At 45.8% G+C, this 18,107-nt stretch overlaps 4 protein-coding genes across 5 annotated transcripts; 3 read left to right on the plus strand and 1 right to left on the minus strand.

Annotated features, from left to right (window-relative positions):
• Positions 1-568: 568 nt before the first annotated feature.
• On the minus strand, positions 569-2,601 carry LOC136515458 (uncharacterized). The gene is made up of 2 exons (XM_066509040.1): positions 2,398-2,601; positions 569-1,623 (listed from the first exon to the last, which is right to left on the minus strand). Exons 1-2 carry the CDS (start codon positions 2,488-2,490, stop codon positions 874-876), a joined length of 843 nt encoding a protein of 280 aa, XP_066365137.1. The 5' UTR covers positions 2,491-2,601; the 3' UTR covers positions 569-873.
• A 51-nt stretch (positions 2,602-2,652) lies between these two features.
• LOC136515448 (pentatricopeptide repeat-containing protein At1g74850, chloroplastic-like) lies at positions 2,653-7,629 on the plus strand. The gene is made up of 5 exons (XM_066509032.1): positions 2,653-4,278; positions 4,363-4,778; positions 5,819-6,133; positions 6,224-6,331; positions 6,721-7,629. Exons 1-5 carry the CDS (start codon positions 2,776-2,778, stop codon positions 7,055-7,057), a joined length of 2,679 nt encoding a protein of 892 aa, XP_066365129.1. The 5' UTR covers positions 2,653-2,775; the 3' UTR covers positions 7,058-7,629.
• Positions 7,122-8,469, plus strand: LOC136515465 (mitotic-spindle organizing protein 1A-like). Its single transcript, XM_066509047.1, has 2 exons — positions 7,122-7,250; positions 7,712-8,469. The coding sequence occupies exon 2, from the start codon at positions 7,911-7,913 to the stop codon at positions 8,214-8,216; it is 306 nt and encodes a 101-aa protein (XP_066365144.1). The 5' UTR covers positions 7,122-7,250; positions 7,712-7,910; the 3' UTR covers positions 8,217-8,469.
• A 3,638-nt stretch (positions 8,470-12,107) lies between these two features.
• On the plus strand, positions 12,108-15,685 carry LOC136537700 (calmodulin-binding protein 60 A-like). 2 transcript variants are annotated; one of them, XM_066529657.1, is made up of 7 exons: positions 12,108-12,366; positions 12,467-12,542; positions 13,177-13,229; positions 13,319-13,809; positions 14,287-14,447; positions 14,553-14,753; positions 14,867-15,685. In XM_066529657.1, exons 1-7 carry the CDS (start codon positions 12,224-12,226, stop codon positions 15,452-15,454), a joined length of 1,713 nt encoding a protein of 570 aa, XP_066385754.1. In that variant the 5' UTR covers positions 12,108-12,223; the 3' UTR covers positions 15,455-15,685. The 2 variants fall into 2 exon arrangements, with proteins under 2 accessions (XP_066385754.1, XP_066385755.1); XM_066529658.1 differs by having other exon boundaries at positions 13,322-13,809.
• The last annotated feature ends 2,422 nt before the right edge of the window (positions 15,686-18,107 follow it).

An 18,107-nucleotide genomic window follows, 5' to 3' on the forward strand; every position in this document is an offset into this window, starting at 1 on the left:
TTCTTGGACAAAGATTAAGGTCTGGCAACGGCAACTTCTCTAATGTGATCGAAGTCTATTAGTGTCCAGATTGCTATCCGGTGGATGCACAAATCATTTGACATTGTATAGTAAACTGATAACTAGCTGCTTAGGAAAAACCTTAAAAAGTTCATGACAATTCTGATAGTTCTGTTGATCTATTTATCATTTCTATCTTTACCACGTCGATTCTTCTTTCTGTAAAACATACTTGATTACTCGTAAATTCATGGTTAATGCATTAAGTTTTGGATTGTTATAGGTATGGACAAGGTTGTCGCTCGGCCTTTACCGAGTCGGTGAGCCTACGACGCCGCGCACTCCGTGACGATATTAATTTCACGAATTTTGCTTTTTGGATTAAATGTCACTTTAACATTTTCATAGTATTGTTATTTTATCGTGCGATCCTTATGTTTTTAGTACAAAAGTTTTACTGTCCCGTAGCAACGCACGGGCACGCTACCTAGTATAGGGTTAAAGAAAAGCAGTCCAAATCTTCTTTTCCTCTCATCTTTAAATAATCATTTAAATGCAATAATTGATACAGAAAACACAAATTCCAATTGCACCAAGATAAAGAATACATAGTACTGTAGCACATAGAATATATACACACACGAAGAGAACATAAGCTACCAAAATAAAAAGGATCAGTACTTTCAGTACTTTCGTTTGCGCCTTAAACTAATCAGGCTAGAATGATTCTTGCACTCTGAGTGAGTTAGTCAGAAACCAACAGTAACATTTCATTCGAACACATCTAAACATACTGCCATCTCAAATTTGCAAAAGACTTCTTGCTATATTTTGGAGCTGATGAAGACCCCGAACTGGCAAGGCCATGAAATGCTACGAGTTCTTGTGCCAAAGGGATTTGAAAGGCAACTGAGAAAACCATGACTCAGAGCCTGAAGATTTAGGAGACGCACTTGAAACAGCATGCGGATCTCGCCAGAACTTGAGAACATAAAGGCTCTCCTCTTCAGTACACCTCTTCAAGACAACGCGTGATGCATACCCCATCTCGCTCATCTGATGGCATATATCTGAAGGATCATTATCTTCGAGGGCCACCATGTACAGCCACCCTCTTTCTGATAGCATCTCACGCACAGCAGGAAGGATCCTGTCTATCACTTGGCGCCCGTTCAAACCTCCTGCCCAAGACAAAGCAATGCCTTTGCATCCAACTTCTTCCACAGGAGTTGGCACATAAGGAGGGTTAACAACTGCCACATCAACCATACCAGCAAGGCGTTTATCAAGACCAGACACGATATCAGTAACAATCACATCTGCATGCACCCCATGAGCCTCAAGGGTCGCTTGAGTTGTCTCGGCAGCATGTTGGTTGATGTCAGTTGCTAGGTACTGGGCTCCAGAGCCTAATTGCCTGAGCATGATTGCAAGAGAGGTGATGACATAACCACTACCAGACCCTACCTCCATACATAACCTTGGCTGTAGTGTCAAAAGTTGTGCTTTGTCTGAGAGTAGTGCATCAACAAGGGCAAAGGAATCGTCACATGGCTCATACACATCTGGATGGCTGGCAACAAGCGGAATTTGTGCAGTGTTTAATGTCCTCCCGGAAGAAGCCTGCAAAAATAAGTTTTTGTCATACAACTAGCATAGACATTCGCAGAAATAAATATAGATTGCACATATTATTTTTTCTATCTGTTTAAAGCAAGCACAATAATTGGTTAGAATGAAACAAAAATAGTACATGACAAAATGGATGATATGCTTTTTAGCACTCCAGCAGTGAACATCGAAAAGAGCACAATAGTTGAATGTCACTTAGTGGAATTGGATAATATCTCGCCATTCATTTCCTGTAAATGCAACATTTTGGCAACCGATATGTCTCTCTTACATTAAGGATATCCAGCAACATAATTTAACGGCATTGATGATCACCAGAACAGTTCAACATGGTGACTATATGCAGTACTTATAACACACTATAGTTCAGTATGCTGAGGACTTCTTTTTAGTGGGCATGTTGAGGACTTTTGAGATCTTCAACAAGACATTGTGGCCGTCATGTCTCTTTCTGCCCAAGCCCAACCTAGATTGTGTTAGTTAAATGACTTCAGTGCTTATTACTGAGAAAATTGTACCAAAGATTGATTCAGGATCAGATTTCCGAACTACTAAATCCAACTTTAGTGAGGATGGGGATCGCCGCCGCCCCTTCCGGGCAACTACCTTGCGGCGGTGGCGCCGCCATGGATATTCAAAACGAGCTCGGATCCTGCACCTCACCACCTCCGCTAGGTTTCATATCGGAGGAAACGAGGACTCCGCTCCCAAACCCTCGGCTTTTCTCCCAATCTGGAATCAGACGTAGGAGGACGAAGTGCTCACCTTGCCCCTCCTGGGGAGCCCCTTCTCGGTGCCGCTGGGGAGCTCCGCCAGCTTCCCCGTCGCCGCCGCGCCGTCGCCGGCGCCGTCCGCCATGGAACAGCAGTCGCTGGGCCGCTGGGGGTGACTGGATGAGAGATGCCGCCGCGATGTTGACCTGTCGCAAGTTGCGTGCGGCGGCGTGCTGGTGAGAGAGAATAGGAACGGAACGGAAGTGTCTTTTTAACTGAACCGACGCCACGGCGGACAGGTTGGTCAGGCTCAGCCCGCTCGGGAGAGAGGGCGCGCTGCGATTCTATCCACTTCCCCCGGAGGCAAAAATCTCCCCTCCCCCCAAAATCCAAGGCGTGGTGGAATCCTAAACCCCCTCAGCGCGCGGCGATGGCGCTCGTGTCCACCGCCACCGTCGCGTCGTCGTCCTACCACTGCGACATCCTCCTCTTCCCGAGGACCAGGAGGAGCTGGCGCGGGCCGAGGTGGAGCCGCGGCGGCGCCGGCGCGGGCTCGAGGCTACCGGTGCTGCAGCGAGCGGGCGGTGGGCTTGCGGTGCTGGAGCGAGCGGGCGCGGGCGCGGGCGCGGGGCCTGCGGTGCTGGAGCGAGCGGGGGCCACGGCGGCCGCGGCGAGAAGGGAGGAGCTGGTGCCCGCGGGGAATGGTAGGAACTCGTACGAGGTGGAGTCGCTGATCGACCGGCTGAGCAACCTGCCGCCGCGGGGCTCCATCGCGCGCTGCCTCGAGACGGCGCGGCACCGGCTGACGCTGCAGGACTTCGCGGCCGTGTACCGCGAGTTCTCGCGACGCGGGGACTGGCAGCGCTCGCTCCGGCTCTTCAAGTACATGCAGCGCCAGTCGTGGTGCCGCCCCGACGAGCACATCCACGCTATCGTCATCGGCGTGCTCGGGCGCCAGGGCCCCGCGCTGCTCGACAAGTGCCTCGAGGTGTTCCACGACCTCCCCGCCGAGTCGCGCACCGCGCTCTCCTACACCTCCATTATCGCCGCCTACGCGCGCAACGCGCTGCACGAGGAGGCCCGCGCGCTGCTCGACCAGATGAAGGCCGCGGGGGTCGCGCCCACCGCCGCCACCTACAACACCGTGCTCGCCGCCTGCGCCCGCGCCACCGACCCACCCGTCCCCTTCGACATGCTCCTCGGCCTCTTCGCTGAGATGCGGCACGACGCGTCCCCCTCCGTGCGCCCCGACCTCACCACCTACAACACCCTCCTCGCCGCCGCCGCCGTGCGCTCTCTGGCTGATCAGTCTGAAATGCTGCTGCGCACTATGCTTGAGGCCGGCGTCTTCCCGGACACTGTATCTTATCGTTACATTGTGGATGCCTTTGCCAGCGCCGGCAACCTCTCCCGTGTAGCCGAGCTGTTCTCCGAAATGGCTGCCATGGGGAACACGGCGGATGCCTCTGCGTATCTAGGACTCATGGAGGCACACACGCGTGTTGGCGCCACGGCTGAGGCGGTGGCTGTGCTGCGGCAGATGCAGGCTGATGGATGTGCGCCAACAGCTGCCACTTACCGTGTCCTGCTCGATCTTTATGGAAGGCAGGGGCGGTTTGATGGAGTGCGCGAACTCTTCCGTGAGATGAGAACTGCTGTACCGCCAGACACGGCCACATATAATGTGCTCTTCCGTGTATACGGGGATGGTGGCTTCTTCAAGGAGGTGGTGGAGCTCTTCCATGATATGCTTGAAACTGGGGTAGAGCCTGATATGGTGACCTGCGAAAATGTCATGGCTGCCTGTGGTCGTGGTGGCCTCCATAAGGATGCAAGAGAAGTTCTTGAATATATGACCAGAGAAGGAATGGTACCTACTGCAGATGCCTACACTGGCCTGGTTGAGGCTCTTGGCCACGCGGCTATGTATGAGGTCAGGAAACAAATCCTAAAATCTTAACCCTGAGTAATCCCACCTGTGATGAAATGATTTATTCGTGACCTTTTCGGTATGCAGGAAGCCTATGTTGCTTTCAACATGATGACCGAAATCGGTAGCTTGCCAACTCTTGAGACCTACAATGCTCTTGCGTTTGCATATGCTAGGGGTGGGCTCTTCCAGGAGGCTGAGGCCATCTTTTCTCGGATGAGTAACAATGCTGGCATTCAGAAAAACAAAGATTCATTTGATGCCCTCATCGAAGCATATTGCCAGGGCGCACAATTGGATGATGCAGTGAAGGCGTACATGGACATGCGCAAATCCAGGTTTAATCCAGATGAGCGGTCCCTTGAGGGGGTACTTAATGCCTACTGCATAGCAGGGGTCATAGATGAGAGTAAAGAACAGTTTGAAGAGCTTCAATCTAGCGTGACTGTGCCCAGCATCATTGCCTATTGCATGATGTTGTCACTATATGCTAGGAACGACAGGTAATGGTGAAGGACTCGTTCGTTGTCTTAATCTGTATTCCCTCTGGAAGATTAAAAAGGGGGGCAGACCCAGTGCCGGAGGCTCCCCCATGAGTGGGGTCTGGGGAGGGGAAAAACCGAGGCAAGCCTTCCCCCCGCAAATCTGCAGAGAGGCTGCTTCGAACCCACGACCTGGTGACTCAGTGAGACAACTCTCACCACTGCACCAGGCCTGCACCACTCTGGAAGATTGCTCATGGTTTTAATAACAAACAGCACATTGCATGTTCTCGAGTGAAACTTAGATTGCATTAACAACGTGTTATATGTTTCCTTATGAAACTAACTGGTTTTGGGGGAAAATAGGAAAATAGATTTCTGAACTGCGATTTGATGTGCTTGTCATCTACATTTTAGATTGCTAATCAAAGTTCAAACAAGTAATTGTAACATAAATTGCAAAAAACAACTGACCCTCAGCCTCCAAAAACAATTGAGCACCAAACAGCATGCTGGTAAGCGCTAATAGAATTTAGATTAATAATTTATCAGATCAGGGATCCTGATCCTTGTTCACCCAATCACCCTTACCAATACAATTGAGCGCTCAATTTCAGAAGCAGTTGTTTCATGGTGTGTTGAGTCACACATCATGGTACCACCTGTTTTCACTTTGGTACTATTGGGTATGAATTCATATTTATTCTATGCTTTGTGTTGGAATAGGTTTCTTCTGTTATTTTGTGTGCTCTTTCTGGTGCTTAGCAATCTTACGTTGGCCATGGATATTAATCTAGGTATGGTCAGGTCTACATTATTAAGGATTTCAGGAAACTAATGGACGACTGCACAATGCCTATAGTCACAATTATCAGTTTAAACCAAACTATTGTCAAAGAGACGATCAATGCTTTGGATGCAAAGCGTATTTGTGTTTATATAACTTAGAATACTCTGAAATTATCTTATTTGGTGTCAGATATGACATTGATGTGCAGACTACATTCCCTATTTCTACCCAATGTGATTGGACCACACCATAATCAATGTTCATTTTTCAGGTGGTCTGATGCATATGATCTGCTGGAAGAAATGAAAACAAATCGTGCTAGTAGTACACATCAAGTAATTGCTTCCCTAATCAAAGGGGAATATGATGATAGCTCCAACTGGCAAATGGTTGAATATGCCCTCGAAAACAGTACCATGGAAGGCTGTGACTATAGTTTACGATTCTTCAACACTCTCCTTGATGTGCTTTGGTGGTTTGGTCAGAAGGGCCGAGCTGCAAGAGTTCTGGATCAAGCAGTAAAATTGGGGCTCTTCCCTGAGTTATATCGTGATACCAAGCTCGTCTGGTCACTAGATGTACATAGGTAATGCTATATGTCTCGTTCATAGTATTTGTGTTAAGCAACCTGATTTTCTTTCGGCTAGGCTGTACTCACTATCAGTTTGCATTTCAGGATGTCTGTAGGTGGAGCACTGGTGGCTGTATCAGTATGGCTCAATAAGCTTTATGACAGACTAGTAGAAGATGAAGATCTTCCACAGTTAGCATCTGTTGTTGTATTGTAAGCTTCCAGCCTAATACTCAAATGTTCCTTTCATATTATCATCTTATGTTGCTCTCTTATGGTATATTCTTGAATTGGCTCTATAATTAGTTCAGTTGTTTTGCTTGATATATTCACAGAAGTGCAACTTGATTTTAAGCTAGTGCCTATACTGCCGTTTGAACTTTACATGAAGAGAGGGCCTTGGAGGGTATAATTGGGTATTTTACTGCAAGTACAAAATTGAAACGTGAACTTTTTCACAGGATAACAATACTCCATAATTGTCATTTCAATTTTATTCTCATAGAACAATATCTTGCCTTCACTCACATATAATTGTCTAGTTCAGTGAATATTTTCCTGCTAGCCTGCTTTGGTCTGTCTGATAGTTTTTCAATATCCAGGAGAGGTGAAATGGAGAAAAGCACAATTACAAGAGGACTGCCAACCGCCAAAGTTGTCTACTCCTTTCTAAATGATACACTATCAGCATCCTTCCACTTCCCAAAATGGAACAAGGGACGAATCATATGCTTGAAGTCCCAGTTGAAAAAGCTGCAGTCAGCCGTAGATTCCTCAAATGGATCTCCTGCAGCTGGTTTTGTCCCCATGACGAACTCCCGTTTGCCGTCTCCTGGTTCCAAGATATATACAAGGGAGGACCAATTGGAAAATGGTACCAGCCATTTGCCAGACGAACCGTTGGTAGAGGAAAAGGAGTCAGAGCTTCTCGCATTGTGAGTTCTCAGGAGCTGCTACCCTTCGCATCTGCAGTTGTGATGCCATCGGTCTGAACAAGGGGAGACGGGATCCAGAATAACAGCCATATTTTGGGAGTTTGCTCATTCAGATCTCCGTCTCAGTACTATGGCACATCCATTCGCATTTTTGCAGAGCGCGGCTGGCTTCAGTTATGCATGGTCCTTGTGAAAAGGTGAGTTCAGTTATCCACGGTGGATGCTACTGCAGATTCACATCTTGCCTGAAATTTGTCTGAAACTTGTGAGCCGCTAGCTACTGCAAGCTTGACAGATGACAGACAATGCTGAACGTCAGTTGCATTTCAGGATTTTAGCACGTTGTAGGGAGAATGAGCTTATGGGTGTGTTGTTTGCCGCTCACTTGCTGTGTATGACATCCTTGTACGTCTAGCTCAACTCTGTAAAACATGATAGCCTCGTTACTTCGTTAGCCTGATAAGTCACTGTTAGTGAATCATGTCAACTGTTGATACCCTCTCCTGATGAGGGAAATAGTGCCTGTAGTGTGATTTCTTTTCTTATACAGGGTCGCCGTGCCAAATGTCACTTGAATTTTTTGTTGCTTTTATCTGTATCTATCTGTATGATGCCGAATCTCAGATATTGAAGTGACTTTCATGTTCAAACAAGGAAGAGCTGGGAAATCACAAAATGGATCCACTGTCATGTGGGGCAGCCACTAAACGAAGCCACTGGTATGTGGAGCCAGGCCTTTCGATTGGTTTCTTCCACCAGCCGCCGTGCTACTGCCCAGAGTATTCGAACCCGGGAGCCAGAGCGGCAGAGCCCAAGCTACCACCTACCAGAGGCTGGAAGCGACGGCGCCGCCGGAGATGGAGATGGAGACGGAGGCGGCGGCGGCGAGGCAGGCGAAGGAGTCCCTGGAGCTGGCGTTTCAGATGTCCCAGATCCTCGACACCGGCCTTGACCGCCACACCTTGTCGCTGCTCATGGCGCTCTGCGACCGCGGCGCCAACCCCGAGGCCCTGGCCTCCCTCGTTCGCGAGCTCTCCTCCGCTGCTCTCCCAACCGCCGCAGCCGCAGCCGCCGCCGCGGTTTCCTCCCCCGTGAGCAACGGCGCCGCGGGGCCGGCCCCGGCAACTGCGTCGATGTTCCCCTCCGGCCTTCGCCGTCCCTAGGGTTTGTGATATCCCTTTCTTCCCCGATGAGACTGCTTGTCAGTTAGTCGACTAGATCCCGTAGTATGCAGCCGTTGTGAATGCCTGAATGTAGCATTTCCTTCTGTTGACTAAATTTGTGACTTTGGCTTATGATTATAATTCACAAAGGGATAATGATTCAGACAAAATGGGCATATAGCACGTGACTGCATAGATGTGTTGCTGACTGCATTTGGCATTATTCAAGTTACAATGTACTTATTTGAGTCACATTATTAGTTTGGAATCTCGCATCTTGCAAACAGGGAATGGTTTGGTTATTGTTTCTATGCAACATCAACAGTTGTGGTAGCTTCTCGTTCTCTATATGCCACTCTTTTAGTTATACCTTCTTGAGTAGTGGCATTGTCATGATATAGGTGTGTTGCGGTGACTAGTAGATTAATGGGGTGTTTGGTTGAGGAGTGGGGTAGTCCATCATACTCTCACTCCTAATGGGGTGTTTGGTGGAAGGGCGGGCCTAGTGCAAGCGGTAGAGTCTTACCGCCTGTGACCGGAAGGTCCCGGGTTCGAGTCGCGGTCTCCTCGCATTGCACAGGCGAGGGTAAGGCTTGCCACTGACACCCTTCCCCAGACCCCGCACAGAGCGGGAGCTCTTTGCACTGGGTACGCCCTTTTTGGAATGGAATGGATTGATCCACCATCATCTCATCCCTCATAAGCTAATAATTAGTATAACCACCTCATGCCACTAAAATGCATGTGATGAAGACCACCTCACCTGTGTTCCTGTCCAGACTTCACCGTTCATAGGGTTTGTGGCATCCTTTCTTCCTGGGTGAGATTGCTTATCATTAGTCAAACTAGATCCCACAATATGCATTTAGCCACTTTGAATGACTGAATGTAGTGTTTCATTTTGTTGATTAATTTTGCATCTTGGCTAATGATTCACATTCACAAGCAGATAATACATGGACTGTTGTAGTTCCTAGATGAATTGGTTCAGACAAAATGTGCATATGTTACAAGACTGCGGACATGTGCTGCGGCCTGCATTTGGCATCAAGATTCAAATTACAATGTCTCTATTTGGGTTACACAATTAATTTGCAATCTGGCATTTCTACAAATAGGGAATCGAGGTATGAGGTATGGGCATGTGCACTGGGGTGGGGGGTGTGGGGGGGGGGGGGGGGGGGTGTTCTATGCAAGGAGAACAGTTATGTTAGTATCTATCTCTTGTTCTATATAGATATACCTCCTTTAGTAGTGGTATTGTGATGACATAGGTGCGTTGAAGCAACTAATAGATTGATTGTCCATGTGATTTGGTTGAGAATGTTAGTACATCAAGTGTTCCATCACAAATCGATTTTATGCTGTAGTAGAGTGCTGACAAGTTACTTAATTAGAGTCTAGAGTGCCACAAGCTTCTCGATTGTCCTTGGATAGTTGATCATATATAGAGGTGATAATCCATGAACAATTCATTGATCGAGTTGAATATTATTGTCTTTTTTGTGTTCATATGGCGGCAGCTCTACCTATCACTTAAGAAGCAAGAGGTTGTTATTGATTGCAACTATAGATTGAGATTCGATATTTGTTGTAACATAGATAATCAAGCAATGCTATGCGGTGCATGTGGGTTGGCTTCTACATGTACCATTTTCTTTTGTTTCCTGGTGCTGGATAGGTCTAATACTCTGTGATATCACCAAATGGTTACATTGGATTTCAAATTGGTTGATTGTCGTTATTCTGATGAATGTTATTTATAGCTGTGGTACCCGTTTCAGAACAAAAAATAGCGTTGATACTGATACTGCTCAGGACGAAATTAGGCTTCACAACATGGTGCTGTCACACCATTAGCCCTCATGGTGACTTTTAGCTGTAAATCGTTTGGCTCAATTTTTCGAGTTTTATATGATACACATTGGTCAATCACTTAGGGGGTGTTTGGTTGAGCTTTTGGCTTTGGCTTTTGGCCTCAAAAGCCAAAAGCTCAACCAAAGGGGCTGCTTTTGGATGCTGCTTTTTCAGAAGCAGCTGTTTTTCCGTAGTTTATTTTTGAAAGCTGGTTTGACCCTGCTTTTGGCTTTTGGCTTTCTGCTTTTCGAAATTAGTGGAATAAAAAGCTTTTCCATAGTTGTTTCAAGAGAGATAAAGATAGAAGATATATTTTATACTTGTTTAACCAAACAACTTTCAGCTTTTCTACAGCTCACAGCCCACAGCAGCTTTCTCACAGCTCACAGCCCACAGCAGCTTTTTCCCACAGCCACAGCTCAACCAAACACCCCCTTAGAACTGCTCCTTCAACATTATCCTGCTGCTTATCTTTTCCATCGCATAGTTCCATGGGTCAAATCTGAGCTATCAAGAGCATTTTGTCCAGGGCATTGAGATTTGAGATTTGACCTAATCCTATCTGAAAAGCATTTGTCTCTTCATGGGGATGATATTTCTTGCATCCGTGCTTTTAGTCAGGTGCTGCTAAAGTCTGGATGGAACCGACGTAGTTTTTGAAGCAAGAGCAGATCTCGCTGCTGGGAATCGCTGTCTGAAAAGGATTGCCTTTACAAATCCATGTGCGCTGTTGTGGCTGTTGTTTCGACAAGAAACCTGCGGTTGGGTTCATAGAGCTACAGAAATCCACGTATCCCTCGCAGGACTTGTGCGGGTTAACAGTAGTTGTATAATCATGAGGATTGAGGAGTCATTCGGCTTGTTGGTTGGTTGGCTTGTGGGCTGATAAGTCCGGCTGGTGTTGGTTTGTTGCGAGAAAAAAACACTGTTGGCTAGCTGATAAGCCTTGGTTGAAATCAAGAACAGGCAGATTGTCTCTTCACCCATCATTGGACTGCTTCCATCAGTTGTATGTATCGGTTTCACGCCCGGTCTTTCGCTTAATTAACCTCTCTTTGACCATACACATCCTTTGGCACTGGCATGTGCTTATCTTGGGAGGGAACGTGTCATGTCTACCCATCGAGCAGTGACATCTTTATCGCTACACCCCTGTCCTGTTATGAGTGCATAGTGATACCATTTACTGTTCCTCCATTTGCCATATCTCGATCTGATCGAGCTCTTGGCCGTTATTACGGCGGTGAAAAAGAGCTGCCTGCAATCGCCAATTCATAATTGTGTAGGTTTCATCGACGCCTACAGGCTACAGGTTGTCCAGGTTCAACGCATCGATATCGTGTTACTCCATGATTGCAAAGTTTATATAAATTTTTTGTTTTGATTGACGGATTGCAAGCTTATTTTAGCTTGGTCACAGGTCAGGAATTGTGGCTGACGCCTTGTTTAGATGCAATCAAAATTCCAAGTTTTTTCACTCTCTCTCCATCACATCAATTTTTAGCCGCTTGCATGGAGTATTAAATGTAGGTAAAAAAATAACTAATTACACAGTTTAGTTGGAAATCACGAGATGAATCTTTTGAGCCTAGTTGGTCCACGATTGGACAATATTTGTCAAATAAGACGAAAGTGCTACTATTTATCGGGTTGAAATTTTTTCACGATCTAAACGAGGCCTGAATCTTGAACGGAGCAAAGCAAACATATTCGAATCGATCAATCAATCAAGTAAACCACTACGACTAGGCTGTTAAAGAACGCCGGCCTGCCTCCGAGTGGACCTGTCGTGCGCCGGACGGCCCCGATGGCCCACCAGCGCAGCGCAGCCTCAGGTCAGTCATTTTCTAGAAGCGAAAAAAAAACATGTCCATGGAAGCGAACGGATTATTTACGTATTTATCATCATTATAATATAATAATGTAAATGATATAAAAAATATCATGTTAATAATTCATGTATAACACAGTGAAAGATGTCATCCGTAGTAATAATAATAATAATAATAAATATCTAAATGCCCCTGCCGAACGCGTGGTGCGCCTCTTGTACGGCGCGGAGGTAGGTCAAGCCGCGGTTGCGACGCGGTGTGGGCGAGCCGAACCAAGCGGCGATCGATCGAGGCCAAGGCGTGGCGTGGCTGTCGGAGATGTCGCAGAAGAGGCAGCCGGATGAGAGCGACGGACCCCGGCGCGCCAGCGGCGGAGGAGGCGAGCCCGGTGGGAGCTCATCATCATCCTCCCTGCCCCAGCGCCCCGGCGAGCCGAAGCGGCAGAGGATCGCCCTTCGCGAGTGAGTTCGCCTCCCCTCGCGCTCTCGATTGGGTCGCACCGATTCGTGCGCGGCGCTCTCTGACTCGATGCCGTGGTGACTTGGATTGTTCCCCTTGCAGTGTGATCACGGAGGTGATGCGGAACACCAACATCGAGAAGTTTTTAATTGCGCTCGAGCCCCTCATCAGGAGAGTGGTGAGACCGCCTTTTGTCTGTTATTACTATTTATTTACTACGTGGCCAATTTCTCGCTTCTGTGCGTTGAATGAAAATTCTTAGGATTGAATAGTTGGTATGATGTGTGCCCTCTAGGTTGTTTATCTTTCCTTCTGTTGGTTGCATTGACGATACATAGTACTGTTGCAATCCCATCTGTATCTGTTGTTGATGACACTCTCATCTTGATTTTGGGTCATTCAATCAGTTGACTAATTCAGAAGTTGCAAACATGCCTAAGTTGCCCCCCCAACCATTTCCAACTTAATTTATTAGAGCCCTACAAACCTGCAGATTGGATAAGAATTAACATGCTTTAGGTTTCAAGCTCACACCAGCGAGTTCTTCTTTACCTCCCAAACTACTACTTGAGAAGCTAGGCTTTTATCTGTATCGTATTAATAGCTGTATAGGCTTGCTCTCATGATTGTGTCCAGAATGATTCCAACCCTACAAAATAAAGCTTCGTGTCCCTGTTTTCATTCTGTGTCCAGCCATTCCAGTTCAGTGATAGTTTTACAGTGGACTACAACATAGGTTCACCTGGAACCACCATTTGTTTGTTTCAGCCATCTACTGCTACCAACGGTTTTGATAGTTTATTCATTTCTAGGTAAAAGAAGAAATTGAGTCAGCTTTTGCAAATCATGCCTCTATGATGGCAAGGTATGGAGTTTTAACACTGCTTTTGACAACCAACATGATTTGTTATTGTTGCTGTATCTCTAATGAGTTTATTTCTAATTTCTCATTAGAAGTGTCACAGACAATGTTCCATGTGTGTCAAAGAATTTGCAGCTGCAGTTCATGACTAGACTTTCTCTCCCAATATTTACTGGATCCAAGATTGAAGGAGAGGGCTCCTTAAGTATAACTATTGCTCTAGTCGACGCTTTGACAAGACAAATTGTAGCACCAGGCAAGGAGTTCCAGATAAAGGTCGAGATTGTAGTTCTGGAGGGGGATTTTGAAAGTGGAGAAGATGATGACTGGACAGCTCAGGAATTTAACAATAACATTGTTAAAGAAAGAGAAGGCAAAAGGCCCTTGATTTCTGGGGATGTATTCATTGCCCTTGTTGATGGCATTGGAACATCAGGGGAACTTTCTTTCACAGATAACTCCAGCTGGACACGGAGCCGAAAGTTCAAGCTGGGTGCAAGAACTGAGGATGGTTGTTTCAATGGTGTAAGAGTACGGGAAGCAAAAACTGAATCATTTGTGGTTAAGGATCATCGAGGAGAATGTGAGTTTATGATTGGATTTTTTAAATTTCAATGCCCAAGCTATCCTTTTACTTTCTTGGCTTCTTGCTCTGCTGGGTTCATTCTAGGCTCACGAACGATTTGGCGTAGTGGCACTTAATTCAACAATTAGATGAAAAATATAAATTAACTCCTTGTTGTCCTCTAGAGTCTAGACTTAGTTATGGAAGACTAGTTGGGGTGGAAGGTGTGGTCATGCATCCAGTATCCCAACCACCAAGGTTTGAATCCTCTTGAACTCAAATTTGGGTGCCTATTTTCTTCTTAATGAAAAACCGCCTAGTTCCTCCTAGGCTGGTCTCGTTTTCCCCCCTCTAGACTTAGTTTTGTAGTATGTTTCCTTAAGTGAGGGGTTTTGATATCCTACTGATCTACCTTTCCAATTGAATGATGAGACATGCTATTTCTCCATTGCCCAAAATGGTATATAATTTAATTGATTATCTCCTATTGACCAGTGTACAAGAAGCACCACCCACCATTTCTTGAAGATGAAGTCTGGCGCCTGGAGAAAATTGGCAAGGAAGGTGCTTTTCACAAGCGTTTGAATAGAGAAAGCATTTGCACTGTCAAAGATTTTCTCACCTTATTAAATCTTGATGCTTCGAGGCTTCGAAAGGTATTTTTCTTGTCTCATGTTGTTCTTCTGATGTTCTGCGTATCGTTGCCTATGGTGGTTGCATTTCAGCAAAGATTAACCCTGCTTTATGTCCAAATCATGCAGATATTAGGTGGTGGCATGTCAGCAAAGATGTGGGAGGCAACTGTGGAACATGCAAAAACATGTGTTCTAACTGACAAAGTGCATCACTACTATCCTGACAGTCTAAACAAAGCTGGTGTTGTATTCAATGTAGTTGGAGAAGTAAGAGGTTTAATATCTGATAAATATGTTTCTGTTGATGACCTTACTGAAAAGGAGAAGGTAACCATGTTGCATCGCTTTCTAAGTTTCCTTTGAACAAGTTCATCCATTTTCCCTATACCTCCACCCTTTCTGATCTGGACCATCTGTTTTTACACGTTTGCTATTTTCAGGCTGAAGCACGTGCAGCAGTGAAGCAAGCATATGAACACTGGAAGGATGTCTTTACATGTGACAATGAAACGCTTGTGGAGAACCCTTCACAGCCATTCAATATGAGATCTCCATCTTTGCGTGAAAATCAATATAACCAGTTTCCCACGCAAGTTTCTACTGATGAATTTAGTTTGAGCCATTCGACCATACCATCACCTGACATTTTCTCAATGGAGCCATCAAGTGCTTTAGACCCTTGTGTATTGGAGACCGAAGAAACCAGTGCTAATCAATTTCAATCGGTGTTGCCCCCAGTTGGGGGCCATGAAGTACCCCAAGAATTTCAGTCACTGGATAAGTTCTCCAACTCTTTGGTATATGATGACTGCACCACCCATCCCTCACTCAGTGAAAGCTATTACAGCAGTGTAGATCCCAGCATATCCTTTGACACACAAGATCTTGGAGCTGCACTGAAAGGCTTCATTGCGACCATCTCAAAGCCTAAGGCGGCATATAGAGGATGGAGAACATTGTCTTATGTTCTAGGATGGATTTTCTATACGAAGAGAATTGTTGCAAAGAGAAAGAAACATGGGAAATAAGTGTACACACGTCTGTGTAGTTAAATTGCAAAATAAGCTGAGAGATCATTGTACATTAGTTTGTTTCTTGTCACAGCTGGTAAGCTCTGCTGGTTTCTTCAGCTGTACATGAGAGCATTTTATCAGCTAGGGTTCCCTATGCGGCTGTAAATAATCAGATGAAGTTTTGTACAGGGTGAGGGATGCGCAAGCATTTGTGATGTTTTGGCTGGCTGGCCGAGCTTGCTTTTTTTATGCGGCCCGTGTATTATCTATATAGTAGTATGCAGTATGCTGCTTGATTTTGCAGTATTTTGGACATTTTGAACCTACATGTCACATTTTAACAAGTTTATGTAGACGGTAATGTGTTTATATGGACCTGGATGACACTTCACAAAAAGCTAGACAGCATGTGCATGACGAATTGGACTTCATTTACAATGGAGCTTTGCCTTGAACATTGCATGACAAATTGGAGTCCACTTGCAATAGAGCTTTGCCTTCCTCCAACTTACATTAGAGGCCCAAATTTGCCCTTCATCATCAACTATCATAATGACTAATCTAGTCGCTGATCTTTTCTTCCGGGCTTAATCTCCTGGTGATCTTTTCTTCTGGGCTTAATCATCCTTCGCTCCTGTGTGGCGTGCCTAGTTAGCGATGGGTACCGCGAGGCGAGGCAATAGACATACGTTGACTCCTCACACCTTGGTTTCTTCCTTGCATTCAATGTATCGTAAAAATAGCCCAATGGGCGTGGTGAATGCGCAAAATAAACAAGTACATGACGGCTTAAGTCCTCGATCACTCAATTTTATATGCTCGTGAATTCTGTCTAGCACTTAATTTCTATGGACGCTCACTTGGACGTGCCACATCACATCAAAGGTAAAATTGGACATGTGGGGATTAAAGTCTACTCTCTCTCCGCCGCATAGAGCAAGATCTTCTATGATTCAAAATTTATCCTATAAATAACAACATGCTAGCAAGGTATCGGTACTCTGATCGTTAGTGCTTTGGAGTGCTATCGATATCATTTTGCTTCATGATTAATGTGTCCTAGAGTGATGGAGGGGTAACAATTTGATAGTTGAATGGAGAATCCACCATTGTTTTTCACTTTTTCTCATTGTTGTATCCTGATTTAATACGGGCTTCCAGAAAAGGGTTAAGAAAAAAAAAAGGAAAAAGTGAAGCTTAAACCTGCAAGGCCCCAGCTGTTATTATTATTATCACTGCATCATGAGCCGTACAAAAACACTTCCCCATGAGCCATGAGCCCATGATGAATCAGAAAAGCTAGTTGATTACATTAGAGGCTCAGAGAGACGTTGGGTGGGGGAAAGCACTAATAAAGTACTCCGTTTGCAAAATCCTGATTCCCTCCCTCCATAATGCATGCATCACCGAAAGAAGAGAGAAACCAGAGAAAAGACAGAGGGCTGGATTGGCGTTTGCAGTTTTGTAGGAGCCAACGTCTTTATTCTCTGCTGACCACCGCCCTGCCAAATCTGAAATCCCTGCACCCAAACACGACATGGTGGCCGTGTCTGATTTGCTGCAGTGCTTGCAGGGTTAGCACGAATTTACTACTAACCTGCAGTAATTTGTTCCCTGTACATCCATAACCTCGTCTCTAAACTACTACTGCTACTCCACGTTCATGCGTGTAAGGAATATGGTAGTAATATATCCCTGTCGGTCGGTTTGATTCTTTGCTGCTGAGATGGATGCAAATGCAATGCATGGATCCAATCTCCTCCGGACCTCCACGGCTCCTCCACCCTCAGGATTGTGGAATAAACAAGGGAGAGACCGAAAGAAACACGAGGAGGAGGTTCCCAACTTCCCAAGATCCTTTCCTTGCGACTTTCGCCTTGCTTTTTGCAAGCCCTGGCCTCTCAGCTCGACCTCGATCTCGACCGACTCCAGTGCCCATGTGGGGGTCACTCGTTTGCTGCACGGGTCCCTCGAATCAACAGCATGTTCGTTTTGTCATAAACGATCGTGAATTATTTACTGCTGGCTGGTTTGGTGTGAGAGAAAAATACTATTCCAGCTTATAATCCACGATCGTATACGAGCAAACGAACAGGCTGCAAGTGTTCAGGTCTCCGTGTGGGGCCCTCAGCCTCCCAGCCCCGCTCTTAACCACAACCCCACCACATCCGAGAAATGACCTTGACCAGTTGACCTTGCAGTATATACAAGGAGAACATTGGCAAATGCCAAATGGTGCAAGCTGGGTAACTTTTAACTCTTGAGCCTCTAAATAGATGGTCTAAAGTTTAGATCATCTCATAAAATTTTAGATCACACAAATCAGCTAAAGTGGTCTAAAATTTTAGTCATTAATTTTAGCCAACTAAAACCATAGACCTGAGAATCTAAGCAGACCCTAAAGTTGCTCGGGTGCAACTGTTCGGCTATTTGGAAGACAGTAAACACTGCAACAACAGTGCTGCTAGAACAGGCAGCTGAACATGCCCAACATTATTTTGTTCCATTTCTTGCTTTTTTCCTCTACGAAAAATAAACCGTTTTTTGGAAAATCCGTGTACATCCATATTGAGTTCCTTGGTTCTAAAGAGGTCATGCTGTCATGCATTGGAAGTTTAGCATTGTCCACTGTTTTACCAAAACAGTCAAGCACTCGTGCGGTCCGTTT

This window comes from Miscanthus floridulus, chromosome 2 (assembly GCF_019320115.1).
Source record: "Miscanthus floridulus cultivar M001 chromosome 2, ASM1932011v1, whole genome shotgun sequence".
Lineage (NCBI taxonomy): Eukaryota > Viridiplantae > Streptophyta > Magnoliopsida > Poales > Poaceae > Miscanthus > Miscanthus floridulus.